This window comes from Myotis yumanensis, unplaced genomic scaffold, assembly GCF_028538775.1.
Source record: "Myotis yumanensis isolate MYYU_CA2020_CCGP unplaced genomic scaffold, mMyoYum1.0.hap1 SCAF_5, whole genome shotgun sequence".
Classification (NCBI taxonomy): domain Eukaryota; kingdom Metazoa; phylum Chordata; class Mammalia; order Chiroptera; family Vespertilionidae; genus Myotis; species Myotis yumanensis.
The window spans coordinates 107543970-107556914 of record NW_027223756.1 but is presented as its reverse complement, the minus strand read 5'-3'; the positions used below and the strand labels follow the sequence as shown (position 1 = coordinate 107556914).

The 12945-nt window shown below is 46.5% G+C and overlaps 2 protein-coding genes across 7 annotated transcripts in view; both read left to right on the top strand.

Annotated features, from left to right (window-relative positions):
* Positions 1–5024, top strand: part of TRPC3 (transient receptor potential cation channel subfamily C member 3) — an 82037-nt gene extending 77013 nt beyond the window's left edge. For 5 of the 6 annotated variants that reach the window (XM_070416916.1, XM_070416915.1, XM_070416914.1 and 2 more), the window contains 2 exons: positions 341–416; positions 3281–5024. In XM_070416916.1, the coding sequence (XP_070273017.1) occupies positions 341–416; positions 3281–3423 (219 nt within the window). In that variant the 3' untranslated portion in view covers positions 3424–5024. The remainder of the gene's footprint in view (positions 1–340; positions 417–3280) is intronic. The other variant, XM_070416912.1, reaches the window with a different exon arrangement.
* A 2762-nt stretch (positions 5025–7786) lies between these two features.
* The window catches only part of BBS7 (Bardet-Biedl syndrome 7), a 42086-nt gene continuing 36927 nt past the window's right edge, over positions 7787–12945 (top strand). The window contains exons 1-2 of the mRNA XM_070416910.1: positions 7787–7971; positions 10247–10312. Coding sequence (XP_070273011.1) covers positions 7936–7971; positions 10247–10312 — 102 coding nt within the window. The 5' untranslated portion in view covers positions 7787–7935. The remainder of the gene's footprint in view (positions 7972–10246; positions 10313–12945) is intronic.

The following is a 12945-nucleotide window of genomic DNA, read 5'->3' as shown; positions in this document are numbered from 1 at the left end:
AAGAAACCACAGCATTGAGAAATAAGGTAGTGCCTATAGATGTCAATATAGTGTCCGCACACCTTAAAGATCAATCGTGTTGGAAGAGAAACCGTGAATTGAAATCTTCCCACGGAACCGTTTTTACAAGCCCCTCTGTCCCCGGGGGTGGGGTGGGGGACATGATGTGAGTTATGCCATCAGCCTCAGTAAAAGGTGGAGAAGGGCTGCGTTCTGAAACCCGAGGGTCCTGCAAACAGTTACATGAAACGCCTCCCCCCTGAGCCGTCTGCTTTAAGGCATGTGGGGCTCCTCGGAGAACAGGGTGTCGGTGACGGAGTCATTTCTTCTTTCCCAACAGCAGATAATGAAAAGGCTCATAAAGCGGTATGTTTTGAAAGCACAAGTAGACAAAGAGAATGACGAGGTGAATGAAGGTAAGCATCCCCAAACCGAGACACATCCTTTCACAACTAACGGCACGGACCTGGGAAACTGCAGAGCGGAGGGTCCTTTAAAAATCCAGCCTCAGGGAACAGTTTGGGTCCTTCCAAGACTGGCAGGAGAATCTTACGTTACATTTCTAAAATTCTATCTTTTTAAAGAAACAGTTTTTGAAATGTCAGTCAGCGACAGTTTATCTCTACTCCAGTGATGGCGAACCTATGACACGCGTGTCAGAGGTGACACGCGAACTCATTGTTTTGGTTGCTTTTTCTTTGTTAAATGGCATTTAAATATATAAAATAAATATCAAAAATATAAATCTTTGTTTTACTATGGTTGCAAAGATCAAAAAATTTCTATATGTGACACGGCACCAGAGTTAAGTTAGGGTTTTTCAAAACGCTGACACGCCGAGCTCAGAAGGTTCGCCGTCACTGCTGCTCCCAAGCCCTGATTCTCCGCATGTGAAGACTGCTGTCCTTCTTTTAATTTCCTATTAACGTAAGACGGTCAGGAGTTTCATTCAGTGAGTCCACACGAGGGTTAACCTTTCCCCGGTGATGCAGGTGAAATAACGGTTGCCAGAGACAGAACCCACACTTCTCCAGACAAACTTTATTTTGTGGTCCAGAGAGAAACCTCTAGCCCATTTTTCCCGTCTGTCTTTCTCTTGCCTTCCACCTTTCTCCGTGGCCCCTTACTTCAACAGGCCTATTTTTCCAGGTAAATCCTAGGCAGGGCATCCGTTGTGAACTATATGTAAAAGTTTTCATCAAAGGCAGGGGTGTAGGCCAACGCACCTGCCCGGAGTTGCAAAGAAACCGACCTGGAGAAATAAGTTCAAAACTATAGTTTACAACACCAATCAGTTGCCAATAGACCTGCTGGCCCTGTTAAGAGAAAAAAGAGCTGAAAACTCAACAAAACTGTCGCTGAGCTTTGAAACCAGTATTTGATTAAGGCAAGGAAACCCTTGCAAATCTCAGTCAATCCAGGGGTATGCGTCTGTAGAGAAGAAATCTGTAGAGATGAGTGACAGCCAGCAAACATCCAGGCGCGGGGACAGTGGGAAGGAGACAGGCCGGAGTGGGACATCTGATCGGTTCCGTCACTCCCGGAAAACAAAACACAGCTAAGTGCTGGGGAACGTGGATGGCCAGGGCAGCATCAGAAACCAGGGCCCCCTCCCACAGCCTGCACCACGGAGGAACCTGGATGAACGAGAATCGGCGTTTTGAACAAAGTTCTAACTGAGAAAGTGCATCACGTATCGTAACCACCTCCTGTTATAAACGAGGAAACTAAAGCCAAAAGAGGTTGGGTAATTTGTTTCCCAATTCGTAGTTGGCAGACTGAATACCCTGAGTGCTCAGTACCCCGTAACCCAGAAACAAGGGACAAGGATACTGTAGGGAGGCGATGGTGGGCTCACGGGCCACATATGACACTGAAGGGAGTGAGAATCGGTTTCCGCCACCAAAGCCTGGCCTGGGTTTCAGATTAGATCAGCTGCTTCCCTGTGTGCTGCCGAATGCAAAGGAAGAATCACTTTTTTTTTCTGCCACGAAGGAACCTGAAAATGTCTTGTGTGTATTCTTGGGGAAGAGTTAGAATTCCTAAACAATGAAAAGGTTTTGACCTTTATATAATGAAAGAATGTAGAAATGATGCTTTACAAACAGCATAAAGATACCAGGAAAGACCAGGAAAGGTAGGTTTGACATGTGATTCTCCTAAAAGCTGTTAAAGTGCCAGTGATTTGAAGAATCATTTCTTGGATTCAAGATAAATTCCTGCTTCAAAGTTCACCTTTCAAGACCAAAGGCTTATCTCCATTCTGATCATTTGCAAGAGAATCCAGTTTTTCGTTGTAATTGACATATGCGCCAAATACTGCCATGCTGAGTTCTGGGAATAGTTGTGTGTGTTTTATTTAATTTTTTAAAAATATATTTTATTGATTTTTTTACAGAGAGGAAGGGAGAGGGATAGAGAATTAGAAACATCGATGAGAGAGAAACATCGATCAGCTGCCTCCTGCACGCCCCCGACTAGGGATGTGCCCGCAACCAAGGTACATGCCCTTGACCGGAATCGAACCTGGGACCCTTCAGTTCGCAGGCCGACGCTCTATCCACTAAGCCAAACCGGTTAAGGTGGAATAGTTGTGTTTTAATCGCCAAAAATCTGCTGTGGAGGCGCCCGTGATGCCCACACAGCCAGTGGCGTCCCAGCCGAACCCCTTAATTCACCGTTGCTCCTCGCTTGCTTACATGTCCGCCCTCTGTGCACCGCAGACTAATCTGTCTGTTCCTTGATTCCACGTTCGTTGCCACTGCCTTCCTTAATAAACACGCTCTTTCTTCTTCCTTCCTTCCCCTTGCTTCAAACTTGACCTAAATTTACTTCTCCCATGTCTTTGCCTGTTAAATAGATCGAGTCATTGTTAGTAACCTTTTGTTTTGCTAGGATTCCCTTCCACACTAGCCACGGGGGAGGATCTCCGTAGGTGCCTCCCTGCATGGCTGAGGGACCCAAGAGGCTCCTGCAGACAGGAAGGAGGCCCCTGCCTGTAGGCCCCATGACAGGGAAGCCACCCTGCATTCAGCGTTGGCTGAGCCACAGGACGATACTTGCACTGAGCTTTCCTATTAAGAACATAGCTGGACAGCTTTTATAGCTACTTACAAAGGTCATCATATTTTTAAAGACAGGCATTTCTTCAAGGGAAAAATCTATTTTGGAGATGTGATGGGGCCAATGTATTTATAGCGTAGGCATTTCACTCTGTGTCCTCTTCTAAATCCAAAGAGAAAATGACCGATTCTGTGTTTCTTTAATACCAATACTTCAGGTGAATTGAAAGAAATCAAGCAGGATATCTCCAGCCTTCGTTACGAGCTGCTGGAGGACAAGAGCCAGGCCACGGAGGAGCTGGCCGTTCTCATTCACAAGCTCAGTGAGAAGCTGAGCCCCAGCTCGCCGCGGTGTGAGTGAGCGGAGCCTGGACGGCGGCTTGGACTACAGCGCACATGTGGGCAATAATATTCCCAAGGATGAAGTACTTGAAAAACCACGGTGTACATTTTCTAGTGTTAACTGCCTCTATCATGTGAATCTTTGAAAGGGAGGTCTTCGCGATTTTACTGTTTCATCCCCTGTAAATGGTCTTCATTTGCCTTGTCTGCCTTGACGTGACAAACAATGGCACGCCGTTGTACGGAAAGGCCCGATTGCCGCCATTCTTGTCCATTTTAGAATGAACTCCACTACATCTTTGCACTCTCTGGGGGCCTCCAAGAGACTGTAAGTCAGCTCCTCGGGGACAGGGACTATGTCTTATTTATCTTTGTGTCTCCAGCGTCTAGTCCAGTGCCTGGGACGAAGGAGGGAGATGCGCAATAAATGTTGAAACCACCTGAACTGAACGGCCAAAGTACAGATACAAATAACGGGGCCATCACTACTCAGCACACCTTCTCTTGTCCAAGTGCTGAAGCGGTTTTTTAAAAAAATAGAAACTGAAGACAACTCACAAGCAGCCATGACTTGCTCAGATGTTTTTCTTAGAATCTTTGGCATCACTAATAATCCTAGAACCTTCGAGCCCTGAGGAAGAATTTAACAGCGAAATGGGTTCATGGAAAATATCATTATGTTAAAGTTTCATAGAATTGTTCAGAGTAAGTCATTCAAGGCTTTCCTGAAGGATATACTGTATGTTTTCTGTCTCAGATGTCCACTTGTTGTTTCTCAGTCACGTGAATTTAGTCAGCAGGACGGTGGATTTTTTAAAGGGGGCCCTTGGGGTTGTTGTTTTGTTAGGACCTCCTGACTTCCGCCTCTGTGGTTTGGAGGGCATGCTTAGGGGAAGAAACAGGGCAGAGCCTCGGCTGGGGACCTGGCGGGGGCTGCCCAGGCATCGCCGGGCGGGTGTTGTTTCCCTGTGAGGCCTCCCTGAGCTCACAGTGCTTGGCACCCTTTTTCTGATCGAAGCATTTCGCTTGTACTTTCTACACAAAACAGATTGCGATGTATCTGTTCTCGGCTCATTGTGTAACGGAGCTGGATACCGGTGATATCTACGACGCTCAGGGCTTTACCAGGAGAGGGGATACAGGCCAGTAAGTTCCCTCATCTCTTCACAGACCACGAAACACTCAAACACATTACTCCAAGTAGGTGTAAATGGCTCATAGACTTACGCTTAAGCTCCTGTTCCATCTGTTCCCATCAAGACTTAGAGGATTACGAATTGTGACCACAACTCAAAGGTAGTTTTGTAGGCCTTAGACACTGGTTTAATACACGATACTTTAAAATCATTGCTCTCACACAGCAAGGCTTTCTAGACATGAAGACGAAACGCCCGTTAAGCAGAACCACATAAAGCTCTTTACAGGTGATTTCTTAATTTCTAATTCTTGGGACAAAAAATGTTAAGAAAAGAACTTTATATACATTTTTGCTACCACTGTAGACTATTTCACTAACTTTTATGCTATTCGAATAGTACTTTGTCTTAAATGTTTTTCAGACTTGGTGTATTTAATGTTATGCCTCAGAACTGAATAAAATACTGAATTTTTTCATTGTCATATGTTTCTCTACTCTATTACAATACTCTCCGCCTCACAGTGTTGTCTAGGATTCCGAGTGTGGACGTTTTGAATGGAATATTTCGTAATACTCCCATCTGGGGGTTGGGGAAACGCTGAGTGGAAACGTGTCCGATTCAGCTGGGGACATTCAGCCTAGGATCCTCGGAGTCCTGAGTAAAGATCCAGCTAACATGCTTAAGTCCATGCCTCCCCCAGCTGTAGAACTCTCAGCACAGGTTAGACACCTTCCTTTCTGTGACGGGCCGAATTGTGTGTTCCCCTCCCCCACCCCAAGTTCACTTGCTGAAGTCCTAACCGCCAGGACCTCAGAATGTGACGGAATTTGGAGATGAGGCTTTAGGAGATAATTATATTACAATGAAGTCACTAGAGTAGGGCTGACTCTGATAGGACAGGTGCTCTTATTAGAAGAGGAGGTTAGGACACAGACACAGAGGGAAGACAGGTGAGGTCACAGTTTGAAGATGGCCACGGAGAGATGCCTCGGGAGATTGGCTTGGTTCCCTGCTGACACTCTGCTCTTGTACTCCGAAGCCAGTGAGACCCTGTGAGAAAATGAATTTCTGTTGCTGAAGCCACCCAGCTGGCGGTACTTTGTTATGGGGGCCCTATCTTTCTAATACACCTTCCAATCCCCAATTCTGTTTTATCCTAGCTCCTCTATGTCTATTTTTCAACTTCTAAAATGTATCTGTATTTTTGTTGAGTCTAAATTAGTATGGATTTTCCCAAATTGTTACAGAGCAAACCCATCTCAAGGCATTACTGTTTATTTTAATGTGGTTATATTGGCCTCAGAAAAAAGAATTATCTGGGAGCAGCTTGGAACCTGGGCAAAACCTCAGATCCTTCTGTTAGAAATGATTTATCTTCCTAAGAAGCACCCCTTCTCAGGGGTTTAATTATATATATATATATATTTGCCCTAGCTGGTTTGGCTCAGTGGACAGAGCATCAGCCTTCCGACTGAAGGGTGCTGGGTTCAATTCTGGTCAATTTTTTTTTTTATTGATTTCAGAGAGGAAGGGAGAGGGAGAGATGGAAGCATCAATGATGTGAGATAACCATTGATCAGCTGCCTCCTGCATACCCCACACTGGGGATCAAGCCCACCACCTGGGCATATGCCCTGACTGAGAATTGAACGGTGACCTCCAACTTCATAGGTCAACGCTCAACCACTGAGCAACACTGGTCAGGCTCAGGGGTTTAATTCTTGATCCACAATCATTGTGCTCTCTTCCCTAGCAAACCACAGAAACTAGGAAAGGTATAGTATCTCATTCACCTACAGTATTTCTGTAGGCGGAGCATACTGTGTGCACTAAGGAGGGACTGATGGACGGGAGTCTGGGTCAGATCCCGGGTCACCATAGGTCAGCAGTAGTTTGAGGGTCCCTGTGGCCTTCTCAGGAGGTCTGTGATTCTGAACTGTATTTTCATAACACTAAAATGTTATTTGCCTCTTTCACTGTGTTGACATTTGCACTGATGGTACAAAAGCCGGTTCTTAAGCATGAGTCAAAGCAGTGGCTTCAAACTGTAGCAGTAATCCCTTACTCATCACGCCCACATCGTCAGGAAACAAGCGTTACCTATAAAAATGTGCGTTAGGAAGCAGTAAAAATTGTTAATTTTAAGTCTATACTCTTGAGTGTCTATGTATTCTGGGTGATGATATGGGCAATATGCCTACATCGTTTCTACTGAATACCAAAGTACGTCAGTTCTCTCAAGGAAAAGCACTGGTGTGATTATACTTGGGTTGCTAGCTGAACTCGTGTTTTGTTTTTTTCATGGAACATTATTTTTTGAAAGCACAATTAACAAATTATTATTTGGATTTGGATATTTGGCATTCGATTCACTTTCTTGTGAATTGAAGAAGTGAACCTATCATTTCAAGGAAAACAATGGATATGTTACCAATGCTTAAATTTGAGCCTTGATGCACAAATTAGAGTTTGGCAAAATTTGTATCCACCATCTGAGGTTGACAGCTTTCTAATACTTAAAATATTTTCTGATGAAATCCTTGGTGATATTAATAAATGGGATTTTTGAATGTTGTATGATGAAGCCACATTGCAACCAACTTTTCAAAAACTACCACTTTATGGGGTTGGATCAAATTTTCTTCATATACTTAAAAAACCACACACATGTATACCAATAGATTGAACGCAGCAGTAGAATTGGGACTCCCTTACTTACTATCCTGGTGGACAGTAAATAGATTTGCAAAACACTTTCATTAAAATATTTACTGATTTTATTTTTAAGCATATTTTTTTTTAAAGTTTCAGTTCTAATTTCTAATACGGTAAATATCAATAGGTAACATATAAACAAGAGGTCTGTGGGGCCCTCAAAAGTTTGTAAGAATATTGTAAAGGGATCCTAAGGCCAAAAGTTTGAGAACTGCTGCGGCAAGCTAACGGTGAAAATTCGGTGAAAATAACGGTGAAAATTCGCTGAGGGACCCTTTCCAATTCGGGAGAAATGGGCCGGGATGTAGGCGTCTCCGCATCGATCCTTTTCGTTCAAAAAGACTCAACAAGTGCAGCTCAGGGCAGCGGCGGGGTGGAGCCAAGACTGCGTCCCGGTCGCCCTGGAAACCACCTCCCGCGCTCCGTCCCTCTGCGCCTCTGATTGGAGCAGGTCGGAAAGGGGCGTGGCTTTCCTTCCTCCGTGGCCCCCTCGCAGGAACGTGTTGACGTCACGCCGGACGCCGTCGCCCGGAGGCTGCGGCCGCTGCGCTGGGGTCGCCCTCCGAGGGCCGCGCGCTGAGCGGTTGAGCTGTTTCCGCTCCGAGGCCCGGGGTCCGGCGTCTGTCCGTCCGGTCCCGGCCCGGCCCGGCGCTGCTCGCCGCGTCCCCGCCGCCGCCATGGACCTGCATTTGCACCGAGCGGATTACGTGCAGGTGACGCCGAGGGGCGGGGCGGGGCGGGGCGGGGGGCCCGGCTCCCGGAGGCCGCGCTCGGTCCTCCACGTCCACGTCCGCGCGCGGGAGCGGGGCCGGCGGCGACTGCGGGGCGGGGCGGGGCGGGGCGCCCTCCTCCCGGGGAGCGTGTGGCTCCGACGCGCCCCCCGATCGCTCTGACCCCGAGCCCCCGTCTCCCCGTCCCCTCCCCGGAGCGCCCCTGCGGCCAGACCGCAGCCGAGTGCCGATCCCCGTGGACGTTCGGATGGTCCTGGGACGGAGGAGGGTCCGGACCCGGCCGGCGCGTCGGGCCGGGGGGCACGTGTGGCCGGTCACCTGCCGGGGCGCTGTGCTGGGCGCCCCACCGGTCCCGCCCGCCGCCACCGCGCCCCGCTTTGCGCATCAGATTAAACGCCGCTGGAATGGGTCCCATTTCTGTCTCCATCGCCCCCGTTTGCTCGGTACTAGAAACAGCCTCCGCATTGGGCCCCCAGCCTCCAGCCTCCAGCCCCACCTCCCCCACCTCCTGGCCGGCCTTCACGTCCCTTCCTAGGCTGATGTTTCAAAGTCCAAATCCAAGGACATGCTTTTTAAAAAATATATTTTTATTTTATTGATTTTTTACAGAGAGGAAGGGAGAGGGATAGAGAGTTAGAAACATCGATGAGAGAGAAACATCGATCAGCTGCCTCCTGCACACCCCCCACTGGGGATGTGCCCGCAACCCAGGCACGTGCCCTTGACCGGAATCGAACCTGGGACCCTTCAGTCCGCAGATACTCTCCACTGCGCCACACCGGCCAGGGCCCAGGTACCTGCTCTTAACCCCTAGAGTGCCAGGGAGCGCCCTCGGGCTCCTCCTGCAGCGTCACTATTAGAGGCTAGTAGCTCACTCTTTAGTGACAGGTGGCACCTAAGTGCAGAAAGCAAATGTAGTCAAGGTTTCCCTAAGTTTTTGAATCTGTAACTTCATTGACTTGCGATTCGTAATTTTTTTCCTAAACTGCTGTAAAATCAGCAAAAACGCCTTGGCAATTGTAGCACAGCTCCTAGGATATTGGTTGGCACTCAAGTGGTTAAGCAGTCATGCCGCTCCCTGGCCTGCAGAATAACATCATGGACTTTACTGCCTGGGAATGCCTCCTGGGTTGGCTGTTTCCTCCAGCTTGCCTCTGGCCCTCCTCCCCCAGCTCGCAGTTCTCCCCCAGTTCCCCGGGGGGACAAGCCATTTCTCCTCTTCTGTCCCTTTTGTAAGACCATCTTCAGTGTCAGTTTTATCGGACATCATGGCCATCAGGATATTTGGTGTTTTAGCAAAAATCTTCTTTGTTGCCTTTTTAATAATTACTCTGTGTCCAATAAAGATTTTTTAAAATTCCTTTACCATGCCGAAACCGGTTTGGCTCAGTGGATGGAGCGTCGGCCTGCGGACTGAGGGGTCCCAGGTTCGATTCCGGTCAAGGGCATGTACCTGGGTTGCGGGCACATCCCCGGTGGGGGGTGTGCAGGAGGCAGCTGATCGGTGTTTCTCTCTCATCGATGTTTCTGACTCTCTATCTCTCTCCCTTCCTCTCTGTACAAAAAAAATCAATAAAATATATTTTAAAAAAAATTCCTTTACCAAAAAAAAACAACAAACTTCTTTAACAACTGTATGAACTTGTAAAAGAGGCTTCTAGAAATATTTTTTCATGAAGTAGCTTGCCAGTAAGGTCACAGTTTTTTATTTTATTTTTTTATTTTTGGCTTGACAGCATACATTTTGACAAGTAAATTTTATTGTTTGCGGGTTGTTTCCTGTCTTCTGACTTTTGTGACATAGTTCATTAGATAACAAGTTCATCGCTGATAGTAATCATTACCTTGTATCACTACTGATTGCAGCGAAAAATAAAACCCACTGTGGGCTGCCTCTGCCGGTCCTGCTAATTTCTTTTTTTTTTTTTTTTTATCTTTTACATTTATGAAAATTTTTTTTTAATTTTTATTTTAATATATTTTATTGATTTTTTACAGAGAGAAAGGGAGAGAGATAGAGAGTCAGAAACATCGATGAGAAACATCGACCAGCTGCCTCCTGCACATCTCCTACTGGGGATGTGCCCGCAACCCAGGTACATGCCCTTGACCGGGATCGAACCTGGGACCTTTCAGTCCGCAGGCGGACGCTCGATCCACTGAGCCAAACCGGTTTCGGCCGGTCCTGCTAATTTCTGATGCAGTGACTGAGAGGACGGTTGGGAGAGGACATTCACTGGGTGCGCTGTGTTTGCAGGTGGGAGTGACATCTCAGAAGACCATGAAGCTGCTTCCGGCCACCAGAGGCAGCGCCACACAAAAGGTACGGTAGGGAGGCTATTTCTGCAGCCTCCTCAGCTGCAGCAGAGGAGGGGTTTGTGTTTCCTTCCTTAGCAACGGGCTGTTCTTTTCACAGTGCGGATGTGAGAGTGGCAATGACACCAAGCGACATTTACAAACAGTCATTCTCTAGAACGTTATAGTCTTACTAGTGACCCCGTGCACGGATTCGTGCACATTGAAAGGAAATTAATTAGAAGGTGGCCGGTGGGGCGGGACTGGGCGAGATGGGCCGGACACACCCTGGAGCCAACCTCCCGCAGCCCCTCCCCAGCATCTGCAGAGTGAGCCGGGTCCCTCCGGCAGGTGGGGTCCCTGGGCCTGTCCTGTGGGGATCTGGCCAGACTGGCTCTCTGACATCCCCCAAGGGGTCCCAGAGTGTGGGAGGGCACTCTGCAAAGTTGCTGTGGTACAGGGTGTGGAACGCAAACGCAAACCAGACTCGGGGCGACAGTGCCCCAGCAACAACATAACCCAAGGCCGAAGGTGGAATTGTGTGGCCCCCGGAGGAACCGGGTTCCCTCCTCTTTGGTTTCGGGGTGCGTCACCTGAGAACCGCCACTGCCAAGTCACTGCAGCTCCTGCATTGAGCGTCTGCCCCCTGGTGGTCAGAGTGCATCCTAGCGGCCAGTTGGTTGGTCGGACACTTAGCATATTAGCCTTTTATATATATAGATTATGCACAATTAGTATATAGTATAAGCAAACTTATTAAAATCGTATTCTGTTTTTCTGGAAATAATTTATGCATATATTTGTGTGTACCAGATTGTGTATGTGTCTGCCAGGGTAACACATTTTATTGTAGGATATCAAACATCACGTTTGGCCCTGGCCGGTGTGGTTTAGTTGGTTGAACGTTGCCCTGTGCACCTAAAGGTCCCCGGTTCACAGCAGGTCAATGTTTCTCTCTCTCTTTCCTTCCTCTCTCTAAAAATCAGTTAAAAAACACAACATGTCGCATTTATTAGTGTTGCTGGTCTCATCAGAAAAGTTAAGAATTCTGAAGCTGTCAGTCTCACAGTGGCAGATACAAGTTTTCCAAAATACAGGCAGTCCTCGGGTTACGTCGGACTCGACATATGTTGTTTCTTGGTTACTTCGCCATCTCCCATTCAGAGTATTTATATAAAAAAAAAAGTTCTATCATTTCGACATATGTACATGTGCTTTTTTTTTTATTATTATTTATTTACCACCAGTAAAGGTCAGGAATTGTTATCTTTCTTTTATAATTTTTTTACTGTTTCACTTCATTACTGCTGTGATTGTGCTCCATGTGAGTGACGTAGGTGCTATGTAGGTGGGTTCTGACTTACAGCGAAAATCGCATTGCGTTGCCGTGGGAACGGATCTCCGACGTAACCGAGGACCTACTGTACTGATTTTCACTTGAAAGCTCAGACTTTACCATATTAGCAAATACTGTCAGTGGTTTTCCTTTGAAATAATAAGCTCAGTTCCTCCAGTTTTTTCTTAAAGTCCACAAAATACTCATGTGTTAACAGCAATAGTTGCTGGTTATTCTTTCATTGTTAAAAATGTTGTTTCTTCAAAAAAATGGATAGTGTCGCTCATCACTCAGACAATGATACAAGTGCTTTTTGGGTATACAGCAGACGTGCTTAATGCACACTTCCTATTTTTTTCACACTAAATATTAAAAAGACATGTATTCAAGGGTCAAGATTTAATAAGATTAATAATTTTTATTGCTTCATCAAGGACATTCTTACATGAAACTAGATTGTTTTTCCCTTAACTCTCACTTGATGATGAAGATTACAGGTTACTGATTGGTGTCATTGTTTTATTTCTGTCAGATACCGTTAACTTTGCCCATCAATTCTGTATCATCATTGCAAATACCAACCTAATAAAAAGGAAAATAAAGTCTTTCTTAGAAAAATGTGTTGACTGGGCAGATTCCCTAAAAGGTTCTTGTTGACTTCCATATGTCTAGGAACCCACTTTGGGAATCCCTGTAATAGATTGTTTTACAAATTATTGCGTAGTGTATTGTCAAAAAATCAAAACCTTAACTGTGTGTTTTTTTTCAGCTTTTCAAAGATCAATGAATCTGGAAATGTGAACATAATTATTTGTGAATGCTCATTGTTCTGGGGAGAAAGTCCACAATTTTCATCAAATACACAAGGGGGTTTGTGATCCCCTGTAGAAAGTTAAGAATCAGTGGCCTAAGAACAAAGTCTGCACAAAATCAATGTTATTATATTTGAGACTTGTTTTATAACCTAATAGTAGGCCAATTTTGTGCTTGAAAAGAACATTTATACTTTGATTCTTGGGATGAGTGGCTTATTTACACACACACACACACACACACACACACTCCCATATATATATATATATACACTAGAGGCCCAGTGCACAAAATTCATGCACGGGCAGGGTCCCTAGGCCTGGCCGGTGATCAGGATCGATCTGTGGGGTGACCAGCGGGGTGATCGGGACCCCTGCTCGCACCCACCTTAGCTGGCTTGGCGCTGCCCAGTCACCAGCCCTCCCCCTCCCCCGCTGCCAGTGGGTCAGGATTTGTGGGCTGGGGGCAGCTCCTGTGTTGAGCATCTGCCCCCTGGTGGTCAGTGCGTGTCA